The sequence below is a fragment of the Paracoccidioides lutzii genome (genome assembly GCF_000150705.2).
Source record: "Paracoccidioides lutzii Pb01 unplaced genomic scaffold supercont2.9, whole genome shotgun sequence".
Classification (NCBI taxonomy): Eukaryota; Fungi; Ascomycota; class Eurotiomycetes; order Onygenales; family Ajellomycetaceae; genus Paracoccidioides; species Paracoccidioides lutzii.
In genome coordinates, this window is record NW_015440955.1 from 516,217 (window position 1) to 536,830 (window position 20,614).

At 34.4% G+C, this 20,614-nt stretch overlaps 4 protein-coding genes across 4 annotated transcripts; 1 reads left to right on the forward strand and 3 right to left on the reverse strand.

Annotated features, from left to right (window-relative positions):
- Nucleotides 1-2,426: 2,426 nt before the first annotated feature.
- Nucleotides 2,427-3,793, reverse strand: PAAG_03826 (mitochondrial carrier protein RIM2; the record flags this gene model as incomplete). The annotated part of the gene is made up of 3 exons (XM_002794187.1): nucleotides 2,427-2,466; nucleotides 2,569-3,519; nucleotides 3,618-3,793. 3 exons carry the CDS (start codon nucleotides 3,791-3,793, stop codon nucleotides 2,427-2,429), a joined length of 1,167 nt encoding a protein of 388 aa, XP_002794233.1.
- Nucleotides 3,794-4,686: 893 nt separating this feature from the next.
- Nucleotides 4,687-5,435, reverse strand: PAAG_03827 (60S ribosomal protein L21; the record flags this gene model as incomplete). The annotated part of the gene is made up of 4 exons (XM_002794188.2): nucleotides 4,687-5,017; nucleotides 5,133-5,180; nucleotides 5,266-5,333; nucleotides 5,400-5,435. The coding sequence occupies 4 exons, from the start codon at nucleotides 5,433-5,435 to the stop codon at nucleotides 4,687-4,689; spliced, it is 483 nt and encodes a 160-aa protein (XP_002794234.1).
- A 582-nt stretch (nucleotides 5,436-6,017) lies between these two features.
- PAAG_03828 (40S ribosomal protein S9) lies at nucleotides 6,018-6,707 on the forward strand (the record flags this gene model as incomplete). The annotated part of the gene is made up of 4 exons (XM_015845079.1): nucleotides 6,018-6,022; nucleotides 6,059-6,157; nucleotides 6,229-6,462; nucleotides 6,530-6,707. 4 exons carry the CDS (start codon nucleotides 6,018-6,020, stop codon nucleotides 6,705-6,707), a joined length of 516 nt encoding a protein of 171 aa, XP_015702168.1.
- A 266-nt stretch (nucleotides 6,708-6,973) lies between these two features.
- PAAG_03829 (hypothetical protein) lies at nucleotides 6,974-8,027 on the reverse strand (the record flags this gene model as incomplete). The annotated part of the gene is made up of 3 exons (XM_002794190.2): nucleotides 6,974-7,419; nucleotides 7,499-7,718; nucleotides 7,812-8,027. The coding sequence occupies 3 exons, from the start codon at nucleotides 8,025-8,027 to the stop codon at nucleotides 6,974-6,976; spliced, it is 882 nt and encodes a 293-aa protein (XP_002794236.2).
- Nucleotides 8,028-20,614: the final 12,587 nt, after the last annotated feature.

Genomic DNA, 20,614 nt, shown 5'->3' on the forward strand with positions numbered 1-20,614 from the left:
TAGAGTTCAGTTCATTAAACAACAACAACAACAAAAAAAAAAAAAAAAAAATGCGGGAGGCTTTCCACTGGGAACGGAGTTATCAATGTACAGTACATAGAGTTACATGTAAATTTTATTCGGAACTCGTCCACATCGACATCGTGCCGCATACTGTGTAAGGACATGCGAGGATTGCGGCAGGAACACACAATACACGTTAGATGTTCAACCTGCGTTCCCACAAGTCACTAAAATGAAAACCCACATAGGGGTCATTAAGCCCAAACCTGCTTAGGGTGCTAAATAAATGTGTTCAGGTCAGGCTTACGAGGGCCTAAGGGACAGGGCACATCGACAACTGACTTAACCAAGAATCTCTGATGGCAGGGACCCCCATCCCTTGGGTCTTAACTAGCTTGGCCGGATCCGCTTCCCCGTAACCTTAACAAGCTCCTCGTTGACAGTTGTTTGGGTGCCAAATGATCTTCACTTAACGGAATCCCTCTCCAGCTCTCCCAATTGGCTCCCAGGCCTGCAAATAATCAACAACCGTTAAACTCACATCGGGGCTGAATTGGTGAATCGGGCTGCCGGTAGTGAAACCCGTCGTGGCATTTTGGCTGGGAACCCGGCCCTGATTCAGCCGCCCGGATGGAAAACCCGACTTCCTGCCGCCCCAGGAGTCGAGATCAAAAGAATGCAACGATAACGAGTGCGCGTGACAATTGTGTTGAAACTGAACTTAACAATTTCCAAATTTTTAAAAATGGGGCCTTGGTCATGTTTATCCCTTGCGTTTCAATTTTCGTTTCATAGGAGAGTAGCTTGAGAGTTGGTGCGGATAACACCCTCCAACTGACACCCTGAAATAATTAATGCGTGGGGATGATTTAAATCTATTGGGACGAAAGTTTATCCTGGTCTTTCCCTCGAATGAACCAATTAGAAAACTAGTTAAGGAGCCTGAAAAGGGCGACGAACGTCGCCATGAACAGATGAAAATAAGATTACCAGTTCGTAGGGTTTGAAATTCTGGTTTCTTCATCCACAATCCTTCCATTTCGGAGCAGGTCCCGGTACTGCGGTGAGGTGCCATGCGTGCAAGATCCCTTCACCCACCGTTCAAGGTACGTATGTATGTACGTCTCCGCCTTGTTGGAGTCCAAAGAACCCAGAGGCAAGGAGTCGGAAGAGGTGTCCGCACCTCTAGGAACAATGCCATAGGTTGACGATGGATTTACGCAAGGAGCTGAAGATGTGGCTAATATGACTTGCCGGTATCATAGTGAGGCTCTCTACGTGTATGCTGGGTGCTGTCCAGGAGCTGATTAACTTGGGTGGGGGGGGGGGGGGGGGGGGGGGGTCAGGGTGTTTTTCACGGGGAAAGGTTGATAGTACTTCCGTCGCAAAGGCTTTCTTAGGATATGACGTGGCCTGAGTTTGCTAGGATAGACAAAGAGTTGGTTATGAAGAGATACTCAGGTGCAGTGCCGCGCTCTAAACGTATCGAGGTCTGTAAATAAAATTTGTCCATCTCAACCGAACGGCTGGTTACAGACATCTGGCGGAACTAGTGATCAAACGGATCGTTTCGTTGATCCAATTAGGTGAATCTGATCTGCTTGACAGACCCAACAATGTCATTAATAGCTAATCGCTGTACCATAAACATTTTGCGATAAGCATGGCATGCAGAAAATTCTACAAGGCTCAAAGCATGGCAAATCTTCAAATTAGGTACCTGGTTAAGTTCGGAGTATCAGTTCGAGGTCAATGCTCATGACGGAATGGCATAAAAGTAAAATGATATAAATAACGTGCGAGAAAAGTAAAAAAAAACTTGCATGAAATGATATGCACAATAGTATACAGAAGAGCTTCACAGGTAGAGATGTCACCAATAAGTGCTTGGGAGGGGAAAAAGGAACAATTCACAAGGAAGCAACAAAAAATAAAAATCCATCATCCCAACTGACTTGAATGTCCAACTTAAGGATGAGGAAAGTCAAAATAGGCAACGCATGCGACAATATCCCAGGGCTCTCCAAAAACGCCATTTTTCACTTGTTCCCGTAAATAATGCATCAGATCTAAAACCGTGTTCTAAATCCCTGTTTGCTCAAGGAAAGAAGGGGAAACTACCCAAAATACAGCACAGCGTGTGCGAAAAGGAAAACGAGAGGAAGGATAAGCGCGAGTACCCTTTTTTGTATATCTAAAATCCCGAGTGGAAAAAAGGAATGCATGGTGGATTCCTCGTATATCTATGATAACACTGAGCGCCTTGGAAAAACCGTAAACGTTTAAGTGAGGATGGATAGTTAGTCAAAGGCCGTACAAGTCAGGAATTGTATGCTGACTTCTGTTATGTAATAAGGACGATGTTTCAGTGGAAAGATGATGTTAATCGGGTAAGAAGAGTCAACTATAGACAGGGAGTCCGACTACGCTGTCGCGCCACAGAGTCGGAGAATCATTTCGTACCTGGATGGGATGTCAGGAACCTACATGGTATGGGGAGAAACAGGAGAGAATCAAAAGACTTGAGAAACGCGAGTAGTTGGTGGGAGTGTTATTGTCACTCACATTCCAAACATGATAGCAGCGCTTGGCACAACTCTGAGGAGGTGAGGAGTTAGACCCCCATAGAGGCCAGCCATTCCTTCTTCCTTAAACACTAGTCGGAAACATTGAAGTAGACCGGAATATTTCATTTGCGGCTTGCCACCGGAAACTGACACCGTGGGTGCCAACCGCAACCTTGTGCGCACAACTTCATGGGGGTACGTGACACTAGCAGCAATGAACTTGGCAAGTCCTGCAGCAACAACTTTTCCTCCCCAGAGCATGGCGTTATCAACCGAATTGGAGACGTAGTTTGAATCCGCATGAAGGCGCCCCTCGGTCTCTGCCAGCACCCGTTTCATCTGCTCATACAATACCCACTGAAGTGTGCTTTCTGTGACTCCAAGATATGATGCGGACAACCCCCGATAGAACCCGCGAATTCCCTCATGGCGCACGGTCTGCCTAATGCAGTCCCAACTGTTTTTATATTGGCGACCTCGACCAGGGAGATTCGAAGCAGTCGATTTGTCAAGTTGCAGGCGAGTCTTCACTAGCCAGATGGGATTTGTGGCGGTCCCCGTCGCAATGCCAGCCATGGCCGCAGCGCTCAAATGAACCCCTACTGGCGAAGTGGCGGTGTCATATCCCAAATACTCGCTCAGTAAACGCTTTCCGTTTCCGTAGGCGTAGAAGTTGATAGCCCTTGCTGGAACGACGCCTATTAGATTAGGACCCAGGCCTTTGAACAGACCTCTCCAGCCTTCATGAACATGTATCGATCTGAGCATCTGAAAGGTTTCGGTGAAATGGAGCATGGCGCTTCGCGGAAGGGTTAGGATGGATGTTGACTGCGGAAACGGATGCGCCTGGCGCAGTGCCCGAAGTTGAGATTGGTAGAAGTCGGACTGAAGACGGGTTTTTAGAACATCGAGGGGACAGGTAAGAGTTGCTGCGGTCATTCCACCAACGCTGTTTCAGGCTGAGTTAGTAATGTTGTATTGTTGTCACTGGATAACCTGACAGCTTGTAGACGCAACCGGGAGTAAGAGCATATGCATAGTACGAACCCTCCGGCGACGAAGTGAGCCCATGATTTTGCATCAGCCTTCTCTGTGTGTTGAGGAGCAACTTCCACATCATCAGTTTCCGCATTGTCTAGCAAGAAAGACGTTCGCGAACCTGGTTTTCCATTTCCAAGGGGATTGCGCCTGGCAGCGTCGTGAGAATGCGGAGAGAAAGTCATGGTATGATGAAGAAATATAAGTACGCAAGCAAGGATCTCACGTTCAGAACTACGCCATTAAATAAATGACGCAGGTAGGTAGAGAGGATATTAAAAACACGATCTGAGGAATTATCATCGTTCGAAGTACAAGAGTTATTTTGCGGTTTGCCCATACCCAAAACCTTTGGAAGTTTTTAGCATTACAATTTTTCTTTTTTTTTTTTTTTTTCCCTTTTCCTTTTGGTTTGTTTGGAGAGTGAACCACGTGATATTAAAGTACCCGGTCCAGGCACCCGTTGGATACCTTAGTAATGGATGGTTGGACCGTTTCAATGGAAAGATCACGAAGTTGTGTCAGTGGATTCCTGTTCACCTGGCGGCCAATTAAATCCCCATCTCCAACGGTCCTCAACTTACATTATGGTGTGGTGATTCCTTCTCTACGATTGCAATGTTAAATCTGGGTTGACTATTATCAACGTGAACGACTTGAATAAGCTATTCACATTTGGCTGGAATACGATTCCTCTCTTATCGTGCAGTCGAATCAATGACGGCGCAGCCTTGAACTCGACGAGCCAGGCACGAGATCATATTTTTTCCGGATGTATTTGTTGGCCCCAAAACCTGTCATCCTTTCCAATCTGCGACTGAGAATGATGCCTCCATAGTGAAGTGGGCACATCCTCGGCTAAAGTGAATATGAACAAACTGAAATGACTTTCCATTGGTTGAAAAGAAATTAATTTCCTCATTGCCGGGAATTTATGCTACACTGACACAAAGCACAGAGCCTGTGCTCTGCTACGTCGCCCAGTGCAATACAGATAGTATTTCACCGTGGCATTCAGAAATCGTTAAGGGAAAAATAGAAATCAAACCCCAAACCCGATACAATATTTTTAGTTTCTTTAAATAGTCGTCTCGTATGGCACAGGTGTGATCGTCTCTGGGAGGTTTCCTTCCGTGCTAACCGTTCTCGCTTCCCGGGGCCCGACTGGCTGTCTCTTCAAATGAACATGGATACCCTCCTCCTTAGCCTTCCGTTTCTTGACGGCGTTCTCCTTGACACGGCGGAGGAACTCTTCTCTGGATCGGGAGTGGGAGACGTGCTCGATACGGACGTTGACGCGCTTCTCGATATATCTGTTTCCGACGCGCTTGTAGATGATGACGCCGACAGCGGACTTGGTCACGTTGTACACAACACCAGTTTTGCCGTGGTAGATCTTGAATGGCATACTATCATATCACATCTCAGCGTTTCATCCAGCTTTGGGGCAGTTTGGATGTTTCATCGTTAATCAATTTCGCATAGATCTTGCTCCCCTCAACTTAGGAAATAGTTCTTACTGACCCCTGTTGAACTGCGCCATTGACTTTGATATCCACGATGTCGCCAACCCTATATTATATACCCTCGTTAACTCCCACTTCTCTGCTGTCCTTAATACCCTCCATCCTAATAGCCAGAGTGTGCATTTACGTACCGGTAGACTCTCAAAAAAGTGGAGAGAGGAATAACACCCTTCTTCTTGTAGTCGCGGGAGAAGGCATACTACAGAGATATCACTTCTGGATTAGTCGGGCTTCAATCGCAAGGGATTAATAGGGCAAAACGAACCCGGGTGCCGGATCTCAGACCGTGTGAGTGACCCATCTTGGGCGTCTGTGTGGTAGTCAGAGGGTGATTGTCGACGTCGAGGATGTTATAACTCAGCGGTCTATCCTTATACTGACCCAGCGTGAGGAAAAGCTGTTCGTCGTTGGGTTTTCGCTTAGGCGGTTCGTTGTGCGGGTTCAGCCCTAATTCTGGCCCAAACGGGAAATAGCCCACGATGACCTAAGCGAGCCTCATCAACCGCCCAAATTAAAGCCATTTTAATTATTTCGACCTTGACAATAACAGCGACAACTCCTCTCCCAGCAACCCTCGACCCTCCGGATTGCGCTGCCGTATTCTCATCCATGGCCCCGTAAGTTTTGATGTATTTCTTTCTCTCTTGCTGGATAACCGGTGATTCTAATTGTGTATGCGGCGTTTCCAGGCGCTCCTATTCCAAGACCTATAAGGTCCCTCGTCGTCGTAAGTACCAATTTGCCCTGAAACACTGGAAAAGAAATCAAAAGAAACCATACCAAAATATCAACATTCTGACAATTGCGTTTTCCTTGTTTTAGCATACGGCTCGGCTCGTCTGTTAGTATCCTCCGGCCACTGAGCAGTAGCTTGTCTCTGCTTATGTCGTTGTGTCAGATCTCCTAACTTGATACCTCGAATAGTGACTCGGAGTTGAAAATTGTCGGCACATATGGTCTCCGCAACAAGCGTGAAGTCTGGCGTGTCCAGCTTACCTTGTCCAAGATTCGACGTGCTGCTCGGTACGAACGGATTTTCTGTTGTACAATTCAAATTGCTTGGGCCTTTCATTAATACGTGCTGTGTTTTATAGTGAGCTCCTCACCCTTGATGAAAAAGACCCGAAGCGCCTTTTTGAGGGTAATGCCTTGATTCGCCGTCTTGTCCGTGTCGGTGTGCTCGACGAATCCCGTATGAAGCTCGATTACGTCTTGGCCCTTACGGTCGAAGACTTCTTGGAACGCCGTCTCCAGACCCAGGTTTACCAGCTCGGTTTGGCCAAGTCCATTCACCACGCCCGTGTCCTCATCAAGCAGCGACATATCCGGTACGTATATTTTCTGAATTACATTGTAGAGCTTAGTTAACTAGTTTCTAACAAATTTCGTTACTAGTGTTGGAAAGCAAATTGTCAACGTTCCCTCTTTCGTTGTCCGTCTTGACTCCCAGAAACATATCGACTTTGCCCTTACCTCTCCCTTTGGTGGAGGACGCCCTGGTCGTGTCCGGAGAAAGAAAAGTAAGGCTGCTGAGAAAGGTGGTGAGGACGAGGAGGAAGAGGACGAAGAGTAGATCTGTGCACAGAATTGGCGATGAAGGAGCCATGGGTGAGGCACTTATTGCTAGCTGGCATACCTTGATGTATCAAGCAAAATTACAAAATAACGTGAGAGGATTTTACGAAATGAAAACCATAAATCATTTCCGTATAGTACTGAACATTCCTCCATGGTATCCCCCGCTTCCATCCGTAAAGCGCCTCCTGAGCGGTAATCCCACAAGTAGTCAACCCAAAACTCCTTACAAAAGGCCATCCACTGTAACCAAAAAATAAACCCTCATGATCCCTTAACTCCAACCAAATCCTTCAACCCTTTCTCTACACCTCTATACCACCTTCCCATCTCCTCTAGTCCATCGCTCTCCCCTTCATGTTTCCTTCTCTGCGCCTCCTTAGCCTGTGCGACAGCCTCAATCTTCTTCTTCTCCAATCTTGCCAATTCGCGCTCCACGGCTTCAGCTTCCCTAATACTACGCGGCAGCGACGAATTCACGGAGGTAATTTGACGGTCGAGGCCAGCCAATTCTGCCTCCCGCTCCGCCAGAAGCGCAAGTGTGGCTGGCAATGACAGCGTTTGGGAAGAGGGCAGTGTAGAATCTGATTGATAGGCAGAGGGCTCTTGCGATGCAGCCGCGCGTAGTGTGGATATCGTAGATTCAAGGCTTTCTATCGATGCGGGGAGATCAGATAGTTGTGCTGTTTGGAGCTGAATTTTCTTGTACCCTTCAAAGAAAGTAAAAATAACATCAGCACATAGGGGCTATTTGGGGGAGAGGGGGGATGGATATTAATATAGTCTTACGCGTCGCAAGTGCCCTCCCCATTCTCTCCATCTCTTCAATCATAAGTCTGACATCCTCCTTACGCCTGCGCAGCTCCTCCTTCACCTCCGCCAATTCCGCCTCGAGTTCGACATTTTCATGATGTCCAACAACAAGAGGCGGGTCACCGACAATTGCGCGCAGGAATTTCTCCTTCGTGACTTGTTCGATGTACGAGAAGCGGAGTTTTGAGAATAGTTCCTGTCCCGCAGGATATAATAATATGCTGTCAGATCGCAAATCTTTCTGACGCAAGCTAGAACTGGTCACGGAGTATGGTGCCCAGGTACTTACTTTGTAGTGGGTTAAATCCGCTTCCAATGACGCGGGCGTGGGGTTATCAAAGGCATCCGTAGATACATCAGAACGACGCTTTGACGGCGACTGGGACGAGATGGCTGAATCTATTGTAGAAGAGATAGGTTCGCTGATTTTAAGAATTGAGAGACGCGTGTCAGGGCCGATTTGGTGAAGAGCGGCCAGCGCTGTGGAGGGAGACATGGATGACATTACTGGAAAATCTTCACAAGAATAAATAAGAGGGATGTTTCTAAACACTTGAATGACTTGAAATCTGGTAATGGGTCATAATGAATTGATTAATCATTGACAAAGAGACAAAGTTTATGTTCATCTGCATGTTGATATCCAAATAGATCTGTTGTTCAAGTTAACTAACGTAATCCACCTGGTCGATCGAACCACCTAGTTGATCAATTTGCCACAACAACTGGGATTCCAAAGTAAATTAAGTAACAGCTATATAGCTAGTTACCTCACCCAATTACATTATAAATTATTCCCTGTATGCTGGGAGCATGTATGAATAGTATGTCCTACAATACCACATCCACTGCACTGTGGTGCTGCTTGCTTTTGTGATTGATTGCTCATCAGACTGCTCTATCATCTCTCTTTACATTTCATTAGTTACCTCTTTGTATGCAATTTACCTCTTATTGAATGGTCAAAACCCTCTCTCTGACTTATGTATGTATATTATTTTTCACACTTCCTCTTTTGTTTAGCATTTGCAGTCTTTAGCTTCTCATTTTCTCTAGTCAGAATGACAGCATCATGCATGATAATCTAACATATATTAACTAGCTCATCTAGAGCTTGATTGGTAGGACTAAGTAGACTTTGTATGATGCTTGAGATATTTCTTGATCTTCTCACTCTGAAGCTTCAGTTGTTATACAGTATGAGATATGATAGTGATACAGAAGACTTGAAAACTGTGAAATGTTCTTGAAAAAGTAGAAGTATACATCTAAATATTGAGATATATAGAACTTATTATGAATTATATAACATCAATTCTATAGCTTCAAAATCACTCTGAATATTCTTTTATTCAAAGTTACTATATAAATATAAGAGTAAATAATCAAGAATTTATTCTTATTAATATAATTAATATTAAATTTTATTTTCTTTTTAATTATTTTTCTATATACTTGCTTTAAAAGAGAAAAGCAAGTAATTATTGCAGACTATAAAGAATAAAAAAAATAAATTGATATATGTGATAATATAGAACAGACTTATATTCAATCTTCTTAATAGTGTAATTATTACAGACTGAAATGATCAGTTATCATACAGACTGAGGTGATCAGTAATTGCAACTGTCTAAACAATGATATAGTAATCAATCTTATAAATATTGTACATACAAATAACATATAAATACTATAATTATCTAGTAACTGCACTAAGAATAAAAGTTATATAAACAGAGTTTTTTCTAAACTTATCTTTTAGAAATTATCTTAGTATTTGCTTAGATAGTTTATTTAGTTGACAATTAAATATTTGTTTATTTGTGTTTATATTGAAGCTATGATATAATATTAAGATTAAATACTTTTTTTATTTTTTTAAAGTAGATTTTTAGATAAAAAATCTATAAAAATTCTTATTTATTTGTGTTTTTAAATCTCTGAAAAGATTACTAATATGTTAGAAATAGTTAAAGAGTTTAACAGTCTATGAAGATTAGATTGAAATATAATGACTCTGAGTAAAAGAAATATAAAGTCAAGAAATTTTATATTAAAGAAACAATTTCTTGAGATAATTGAAAAGAATTTATATTGAGTATATTAAAAGATTACTAGTCTCATAAATGAGATAAGAAATATTCTAGAAAAAATTAAAGTAGAATAAAACAGGTAGATAAAGCAAGTAAATGAACTTGATCAATAAGTGAATAACTTGATAGAGAAATAAAATATTTTATATTATACAGTGAACTCTTTAGTCTTTCAAATCAGACTAATGAACATTCAATAGATATAATGATTAGTCAAACTCAATAACTCTAAGCATCTTATCAATGAGAAAGAACTGATATTTAAAAATTAACTTTTCTGAATAAAATACAAACTAGCTGTCAATGTAAATCACTTTTCAACTGAAGAAAACTGTATTATCTATATTGAAAATCAAACTGACGATGAAACTGTCAGATACTTAGCTTCAAAAATAAAGAAAAATTATTCTGAGAAATTTAAAACAACTGAAAAAGTGTTTAAATATCTACAAAAAATATATGAGAATGTTAATAAACTTGAAAATATAAAGATAAAATACTTATGATTAATAATAAGAAATGAAGATAAGTATTATATATTTATAACCAAGTTTTTGCATCTGACTAGTGAAGCTCAAATTTATAAAAAAGATTATAAAGCAAATTTTTTTTATAAAATTTTCTTTGATCTTCAATGTATAATTGTAATAGTCTGTATTAATTGCAATATCTTTTATGAGATTTAAAAAATCTACACTAGAACTGCTCACTATCTTAAAAATATATATAGTCAAAACAACTAATGACTGCTCAATTATGAAGAAATTTTTACAACTCAAAACAGCTATGAGAGAACTTCTCTAACTTGAAATTATAAATTGACTTCAATTATACTAGTATATATAACTGAGAATAGACTGAAAAATAAGAATTAAAAAAAAATATAAAATATTTTAATTGTCAAAGTAAAGATCATATAGTGTGAAATTGTTTATATAAGTAAGAGATAAAACTGAATGAAATGAATACTAAGACTGCTATTATTAAGTTAAAAAAAGATTAAGTTTAAGAGAAGTCTTCTTCTCAGATAAAATAATTACATTAGAAACTTTGAATATAAATTAGTTGATGAGTAAAAATTCTTTTATTATATATATTAAAGTAGTTTTAATGAATATACTATTTCTATAAAACTACTAGTAGATTCTGAAGCGAATTGCTATATTCTTATTAATGCAAGCTTTGCATACATATATATTAAAGTTTTAGAATTAAACTCTAAGAAACTGATAGAAGATTATCAAATTATAAAATTCAATAATCAGAGAGAAACTTCAATTACAGAAATCATTTCTCTGCATTTATAAGTAGATGAAAAAAGATTTCTCAACATATTGATATTAATGATGAATCTGAAAAGCATTGATATAATTCTAGAATGATTTTGACTGATAAAGTAGAAAATCTAACTAGATATAAAAAATCAACATCTAATTTAACTAAGCATACAGATAATTGAGAATAGAATATCAGAAGAATATAATATAATAATTTCAAAAAAGAATCTGAAGAGATCAGTAGTAAAGTCAGAGTATTAACAAAATACAGATCATCATGATAGACTTATTAATATAAAATTTAAATAGAATATTACTAAAAGATCTGTGAGAACTTAATGAAGAAATGAATTAAATAAGTAGTAAAAAATGATATTTATTGAGACTGTAATTTTTTATTATCATAAGAGAAATAAGAAATTAAAGATCTTTACTTCAAGTCTCTATGAAATAGATAAAATCATTAAGAAAAAAAAGATTATTATTAATGTATAACTGAAAAATAAAGAGATAATTAATGAACAACTGTCAAAGAACTATAAGAAATTCTGTGATATTTTTTCAAAAACTGTCTCTGATTAATTATCACTTTTTCAAAAGAAAATAAACTATAAAATTGAGTTTAAGAAAGAAGTTGATTTAAATAAAGCTATTAATCATGTATCATTATACTAAATAAACATAGAAAAGTTTAAGATGATTAAATAGTATTTTAAAATTAATTTAAAAAAGAGTTTTATTTTATCAGTGATTTTTTTATTTATATTTTTAATTCTTATAGTTCATATAGTAAGCAAGCTGAGATTCTGTGTAAATTATTATTAACTTATCACAATCTTAAAAAAAAAATTGATATTTAATTCTTCTAATTGATAAGCTCATGAAGTGATTAAATGAGACTAAATTATTTATCAAATTAAATATTTATCAAAGCTTTCATTGAATATGCATATACTATAAGACTGAAGATCTAATTACTTTTAAAACACATTATGAAATCTATAAGTATAAAATCATACTCTTTGATTTAAGCAATTACTTAGCAATTTTTTAATATTTTATAAATACTATTTTCTTTAACAACTTGAATCAATTTATAACTGCTTTTATAAATAATGTATTTATCTATAGTAAAATCTTAAAAGAATACTAGAAGTATATCAAGAAGATATTGACTAGATTGTGAGAAGCTGAACTACAGACAAGCATCTCAAAATACAAGTTTCATATTCAATAGATAAAGTACTTGAGTTTTATTATCACTGATTAAAAAATTAAAGTGAATCTAAAAAAGATTACAGTAATATTATAATGAGCTGTGTCTAGTTCAGTTAAAAGAATTTAATTCTTCTTGAAATTCTACAACTTTTATCAATATTTTATCAAAGAATACAGTCAAATTATAAATTTACTATTTAAACTCATCTGAAAGAATTAATCTTTTGAATCAAATAAGATCTATCAGTATATCTTTGATCAAATGAAGAAGGCTTTATCTGAAGTCTCAGTACTCTGTTATTATAATTTAAATTGAGAGATTCAGATGAAAATGAATACTTCAGATGATGTTATAGCTGATGTTCTATCTTAATTATATAAAAATGAGCAGTAACATTCAGTTATCTTTTACTCAGTTTCAATAATTGAAGTAAAGAAAAACTATAAAATTTATAATAATAATATATTAGTAATTGTGAAAGCATTAACAGAATAATATACTGAGCTGAAAAATCTTCAAAGAATAAAGAAATTCAAAATTTTAACTAATTATTGAGCTCTTAAGTACTTTATAATAATTAAAAATCTCAATGCTTAATAAATGCACTGAGTAAAGTTTTTCTTCTGATTCTACTTTTTAATTTGATATTAGTCTAAATATCAGAATATACTAACAGACACATTGAATTAGCTGAAAGTTTAAAAAGATAATAAAAGCACTCAGATGTAACTATTTTTCAAGTTATAGAGATTGAACTCAAAGATCATAAAGAAATTTATTGAGATTAAAACTATAGATGCAGGTATATATGTTTATGATAAAGTCAAAACAAGAAATATATAGGTAAAATTATTGAAATTATGATATAAAAAAGTACAATAGAGAAAATAATACTAAAAGTTAATAAATAAACTTTTATATTTTAAAGATCACTTAGTGATACTAATTGAAAAAGATTCTCTTCTTCAGATATATCTTTTATAAAAGATTTATAAGCAGTTATTAACAGTGTATTCTGAAAAAAAAAAGCTATACTTGCTAATGAAGATAAAATATTACTGAAATGACTAAATTAATAATATTGATTAGTATATAAATAATTATATAATATGCTGATAAATGAAGATCTTCTATAATAAAACTTTAAAGCTATTAAAGCTGTTATCAATTCTCAGTAGAGTTTAATAATATATTTCAATGAACTTTATAAATAACTTTATGATAAAAAGAGATTATAATATAATATTAATAAATATCTATTGACTAAGTAAGAACTCTATATCTATTTCTATTACAAGAAAAATAGATATCAAAGAGCTAATAAAATTATTCTTAAAATACTACTATAAATATTATAAAGTATTAGATTTAATTATATCAGATTATAAATTATAATTTATTTCAGACTTCTAAGTTAAGTTCATCAGATGATTAAGAGTTAAGCTGAAGCTTTTATTAGTTTATCACATATAAATAAATGATCAGATTGAAATTGTCAATCAATATCTGACAATCAAGCTCTATCTATATATTAACTACTATCAGAACAACTAAGATGAGTAATTATTAATGATAAATTATGCAGCTGAAGCTATGATAAATGAATTAACTAAAATAACATCTTTTTTTACTACTTATATATAGTTCTTTGATTGAAAGTTACTATTGAGAATACTATCTAAAGAAGAGAAGCTTAAATGAGAAGATACTTAATAACATATCATTCAAATGAAGAAAATCTGAAAACTACTAGCTGATAATATAAAAAAAATATAAAAAATCATAAAATTATAAATTAATAAGTACTGTTAGAAGTCAAACTTTGAAGTAGAAAAAAGATCTTTTTATTATTCAAAAATTATAAAATTTAATATCCCAGTAAAAAACTTATAAAATAAAATAAGAGTTTTTTTAAAATTATTGAGAAGATTAATAACAGCTATAGACTAAGTCTATTAAACAATATGAAGATTTACTTAATATTTTCTTCTGACAAATTACAGAAAGCTATGAATGACTCTTTATTAAAATAATTAAATAAAATATCAGAATCAGTTAAAATATAAAATAAAAATAAATAAGAGGTTAAAAATATTCTAGTAAGTCATATATCTCATGAAAAGCTTTAATATCAGATAAATAACTAGAATTTGATAATTATTCAACATGATATTCAGCTTTAAATCTAAAAGAATCATTTCATCTAATTCAAGAATTCTATGCTATAAATTCAATAAAAGCAGAACCTCTGAAGTAATTAAATAAATGACTAAAGACTTGAGAAAAGAATGACTATCTAGTAGATAAGACAGATAATAATCTACTGGCATGAGGGCATACCTATACTTTAAGAGAAAGGTAATATGATGGTGTAAAATAAATAGACTTTGTCCAGCCTTATTAACAATGTAAGGCCACGGGCTGAGGCGATCAGTAATCACAACTACTTAGATATTGACATAGCAACCAACTTTACAATTACTCTGTATATGAATAACACGTAAATATAGAAAACAGCACTAAGAAAAAGAGTTATATAAATAGAATCTTTTTTATCTTCTAAGAATCATCTTAGTATTTCATTCAGATAGCTTATCTAGCTGACAATTAAATATCTATTTCATCTGCGTCTAGATTGAAGTCTTGACAATTTCTGCTCATTAATATACTTTGTGAAATATTATGTACTTTAGCAGCAACTCATTCAAAATATCATTTTTTAAATTCTCTATCTTTATTATTAGACTTCATTTTAATAATGTGGTTGAGAAAACGCGTGATAAAAGTATTGAGTTAAATTTGAATAGAATGATTAAAAAAGAGTCTGATCAAAATATAGACTGACTAGCTTAGTTAATATAATTAATAAGTGAGTAAATCATATAAGTGAGTGAATTACTTCTTACTCTTCATATAATGAGAAATGCTCTATATCAAAAATATCAATTATATAAAAAAAATAAAGTCTTTACTCAAGAAAAAAGACTTCTTTTAGTCATTCAAACATTTAAAAATGATCAAATTTCAAGTATATGAGCTGTAGCAAAGCTATATGAAGTCTATTATGCAACTTTAATTCATCACATACATAATTATATAATACATATTGACATATTCTTAAAAAATCAGAAACTTAATTTTATAGAGAAAAAATCTCTTATTTAATAAATTCTGATTATAAATAAATAAGATCAGTTTCTCTGAGTTGCAGCTATATAAGAAATGATCAATCTTCTTTTTATCAATTGAGAATTTAATCTCTCACTCACAGTAAGTGAATACTGAATACAAAACTTTGTTAAATATCATGATAATTTAAAATTCAAATTCTCATGCAAGTATAATCATCAGTGAGCCTTATGTGAGAATTTTAAGATTATTCATAAGTGATTTAAACTTATATAAAATACTATTGTGAAGTATAAGATTCTGAAAGATAATATCTATAACTTTAATAAGATAAAATTTCAGATAAATATAATTGAGATTGTCAGAATGATGACTGAATCTGAAAAAGTTGAGAATTTCAAGCTTGTATAATCTAAAGATCAGAAATGAGTAACTGTTATTACTGAAGTCAATGCAACTGACTGAGTTTTACATACAATGATTATTCTCAAAGAAAATATATATTAATTCTACTGATATGAGACAGATGAGCTATCATATAATTGAGTGATTAAAATAAATGAGAATGACTGAATCACTGATTAGCTCAGCTTGTACTGACTAAAAGAGATGTTTAATAAAAAAACTCTACTCTATACAAAAAGTAGATATTGACTGTTGATTCTAGACTAATATTGAAATTATATCTCAGCTGAATTTGATCAATTTTGCATTGAAAATCAAATCATTATTCTCTACATATCATCATATTTCTTTCATCTTTTTCAGTCATTGGATATTGACTGCTTCTCATCTTTGAAAACTATATACAGACAGCAGATAGAAAATTAAATGTAGCTTGAGATCAATTATATTGACAAGAAGAAGTTTTTAAGTCTCTATTTTACAGCTTAGATGCAGACTCTAATTGAGAATAATATTAAAAGTAGCTTTAAAGCTGTTGAGCTAAATCTGTATAATTCTAAGCAAGTTCTCTCATAGCTTAATATCATAATATATATTTTTACTTTCTCAGAGATCTCTCATAGCTTCTAGGCCTTCTGAGTAATAGTCATACCACATAATGTATGTTAATTGAAATAGCAGGCTGAGAATCTTAATAAATATATCAAGTACTATATGCAGAGCTCACTCAGTTCAATTAATTATACTCTAAGTTAGCTGATCAATAAATGTCAAATGATAATACACAGTGCTACTATTTTAGCAGCTGAAAATAGAGAATTAAAAGCTCAAAATACTAAATAAAAGAGAAAATAAGAAAGAGACTGTACATATATAGCTCAAAAAAGTGCTTTGAAAATTGAAGAAGACTTGAATCATATATGAAAAGTCAATGAATGAGAGCAGAGAATAGTTGAGACTACTGAGTCATGATTACAAAAACATGCAGCATTATAGTATAGTGTCTGTGAGATTATTGAGCATACTGTCTGTACATGCTCTAAGTGTATAGAAAATAATTTATAATATAATTTACTAATTTTTCTTTATAGTTGAAACTTTGAAAACATTTTCATTATACAAAGAGTGGGAAGTAATTCACTTACTTATATGATTTACTCACCATTGATTATATTAGTTAATATAATAATATAATCAATAAGTGAGTCAGCTATATAAGCAAGTCAGTTACTTTTTATATCATCTTAGAACAACATCTTCATCATCAAAAATATCAACCATATAAAGAAATAAAGCCTCTACTTGTCACGGCTTTAGCTAGGCATAGGTGAACTGGTGTTTGATTGCCAATTAGATAAGCTATCTGAGCGAATACTAAGATGATTTCTAAAAGATGGGTTCAAGGAAGGCTCTGTTTATATAGCCCTTTTTCTCTAGTACCATTGTCATGTGATTGCCATATTTATGTGTTATTCATATATGGGGTAATTGTGAGGTTGTTTGCCATTACCTAGGCAATTGTTGTTTACTGATCACCTTGGCCCGTATGATGGCTGATCGCCTTGGTCTGTATGATGACCAATCGCCTCGGTCTGTGGTGATTATGCTGTTGACAAGGTTGGATATAAGCCTGTTCTACACTATCATATTATTTTTCTTTAAAACCTAGGCATGCCTTCATGCTAGTAGGTTATCTTCCACTTTATTTGCTAGATAGTCATTCTTTTCCCAAGCCTTTAGCTATTTACTTAATTGTTTTGAGGGTCCTGCTTTTATTGAATTTGCAATGTAGAATTGTTGAATCAGATGTGGTGATCTCTTTAGATTTTGTACTGGATACCATATTGAATCTTTATCAAATTCTAGTCATTTTACCTAGTATTAAAGCTTCTCACAGGAAATACAGCTTTTTAAAATGTTCTCAACTTTCTACTCATTTTCTTCTTATATCTTAATTGGTTCTAGTGCCTCATTTAGCTGTCCTGGTAGAGGATCATTCATAGCCTTTTATAGCTTATCAGGAGAGAATATTAGGTGGGTTTTTATGCTATTTGATAGTCTTAGTCTGTAGCTGTTGTCTATTCTCTCAATGATCTCAAAGAAGTCTTTATTTTGCTCTGTGAGCTTCCTGCTGAGGTACTGAATTCTATAGTTCTTGAATGACAAGAAGATCTTATCTTTTATCCTAAAGTTTAGCTCATAGCAGTACTTATTGGCCTGTAATTTCATGATTTCTTGTGTCCTTTTCACATTGTCCACTGCTAGCTTTCAGATTTTCTTCATTTGAATGACATGTTGCCTGGCATCTTCTCATTTAAGCTTCTCTTCTCTAGGTAGTATCTTAGGCAGTGACTTCTAATCAAAGAATATTTGAGATTTATATTCATAAGCTATTAGGAAAAATGTCATCTCAGTTGATTCATTCATCAAAACTCTAATTATTTAGTTCATCATTGACAGCTATTCATCTCAGTTGTCTTGACAGTAATTTATATATAAATAGAGCTTGATTGCCAGGTATTAATTTACAATCTCAGTCTAATCATCTGTTTGTACATGATAAGCTGATGAAAGTTTCAGCTTGACTTCTAATCATTTAATGAACTTACTTCAGAAGTCTGAGATAAATTGTGACTCACAGTCTGATATAATTAAATCTGATACTTTATAATATTCATAGTAGTACTTCAAGAACAGTCTCACTAGCTCTTTAACATCTGTCTTTCTTGTAATAGAAATTGATATAGACTTCTTGCTTAATCAATAAACAATTATCAATATTATATTATGGCCTCTTTTTGTCATAGAGTCATTCATGAAGTCTATTGAAATGTGCTGCTAGGCTCTGCTGGGAATTGATAATAACTTCAGTAGTTCTGAAGTTTTATCATGAGAAATCTTCATTCTTCAGCACACTAGGTAATTTTTCACATACTGATTAACATCCTTAATTCAGCTATTTCAGTAGTATCTTGCCTTCACTAGCAAGTGTAGCTTTCTCTTCTCAGGATGTGCTGTAGATGACTGCTCATGAATCTCTTTTAGAAGACATACTCAGAGAGTAGAATCTTTCTTAATTAATATTATTAAACACTCTTCAAAATATAAAAGTTCATCTATCAACTCTCAGTACTATTCTCTCTATTATGCTTTCTCACATCCTGGTCTCAGTGATTTTGCTTCTTTGTTTCTTGCTTTAACTTTATCAATAATGTGTATATCTGCATTTAAAGCTTTGACTTTAACAGATTTCTTGATGATCTTTAGGTTTAATCTTTTTGACTTGAGAAATAGTTGTATCTGAGTGCTTTTGCTATCTTTCTGAACCTCTGGCTGACTCAGTGTATCTGCTAGTGTATTCTGACACCTTAGCTGATATTGAATTAGAAAGTAGAATCTGAAGAGGAATTCTGCTCATCATACTTATCTAGCATTGAGATTCTTAGTTATCATGAAGTACTAAAGAGCCTTATAATTAGTTAAAATATTGAATCTCTCTATTTTCTGAAGGTCTTTCAGCTCAGTATGTCATTTTATCAGTACCTTTATAATTACTAGCATCTCCTTATCATGAATTTCATAGTTTCTCTCTGCTTCACTTATTGAAGCAGAATAGAAAACAGCTGAATGCCACTGCTCATCCTCATATAATTGAAATAAAACATCAGCTATAGCATCATCTAAGACATCAGTCTTCACCTGAGTCTCTCAATTTGAGTTATAATAACAGAGCACAGGAGCTTCAGACAGAGCTCTCTTTATTTAATCAAAAGTATACTGACAGGTCTCATTTCACTCAAAAGGTTGATTCTTCCAGATAAGCTTAAATAGTAGTTTCATAATACAACTATAGTCTTTGACAAAACATCTATAGAAGTTGCAGAATCTCAAGAAAGATTGAACTCCTTTGACTGTACTATACACTGCTCATTTTGATATCATAGTAATTTTTTCTGAGTCTATTTTAATCTCTTGATCAGTGATAATAAAACTCAAGTACTTTGTCTGTTGAACATAAAACTCATATTTTGAGATACTTACCTGTAGTCTAGCTTCTTGTAATTTAGTCAACATCTTCTTGACATGCTTCTTATATTCTTTCAAAGTTTTACTGTAGATAAATAGGTCATTCACAAAGGCAGTCATAAATTAATTCAAGTAGTCAAAGAAGGTAGTATTCATAAAGCATTAAAAGATCACTGAGCTATTGCTTAAACCAAAGGACATGATCTTATCATGATCTTATACTTGTAGATTTTATAATGTGTTCTGAAGGCAGTCAGATCTTCAGTCTCAGAGTGCATACATATTTGATGAAAGCTTTAACAAATATTCAATTTGATAAAGAACTTGACTTCATTTAACCACTTCATGAGCTCATCAACTAGTAGAATTGAGTATCAATTATTCTTTGAGATTGCATTAAGCCAGCAGTAGTTTATACAAAACCTCAACTTACCTGCAGTATGAGCTATAAGAATTGAAGAAGCAAATGGAGAAGTCACAGGTGAGATAAAGCCTTTTTCTAGATTGATCTCAAAATACTGCTTGACAATTTCAAGTTCCTTCAAGCTTATTCTATATAGTGATATATAATCAATAGCTTTATTCAAATCAGCTCTCTTCTCAATTTCAATTTTATAGTTTATACTCTTTTGAAAGAGTAATAATTGATCAGAGGTAGTCTTTGAGAAAATATCATAAAATTCCTTGTAGTCTGCTGATAGCTGTTTATTAATTATCTATTTATTCTTCAATTCTGCATTAACAATGATTTTTTTTTTCTTAATGATTCTATCTATTTCACAGAGGCTTGAAATAAAGACCTCTAACTTCTTGCTTTTTTTATGATGATAAAAGATCACATTCTCAATGAATGTCATTTTTTGCTATTTGACTGATTTATTGATAAGTCTATCACAGTAGTCAGTAATTTGTTGATAATCTGACCTCACCACTGATCTCTTTA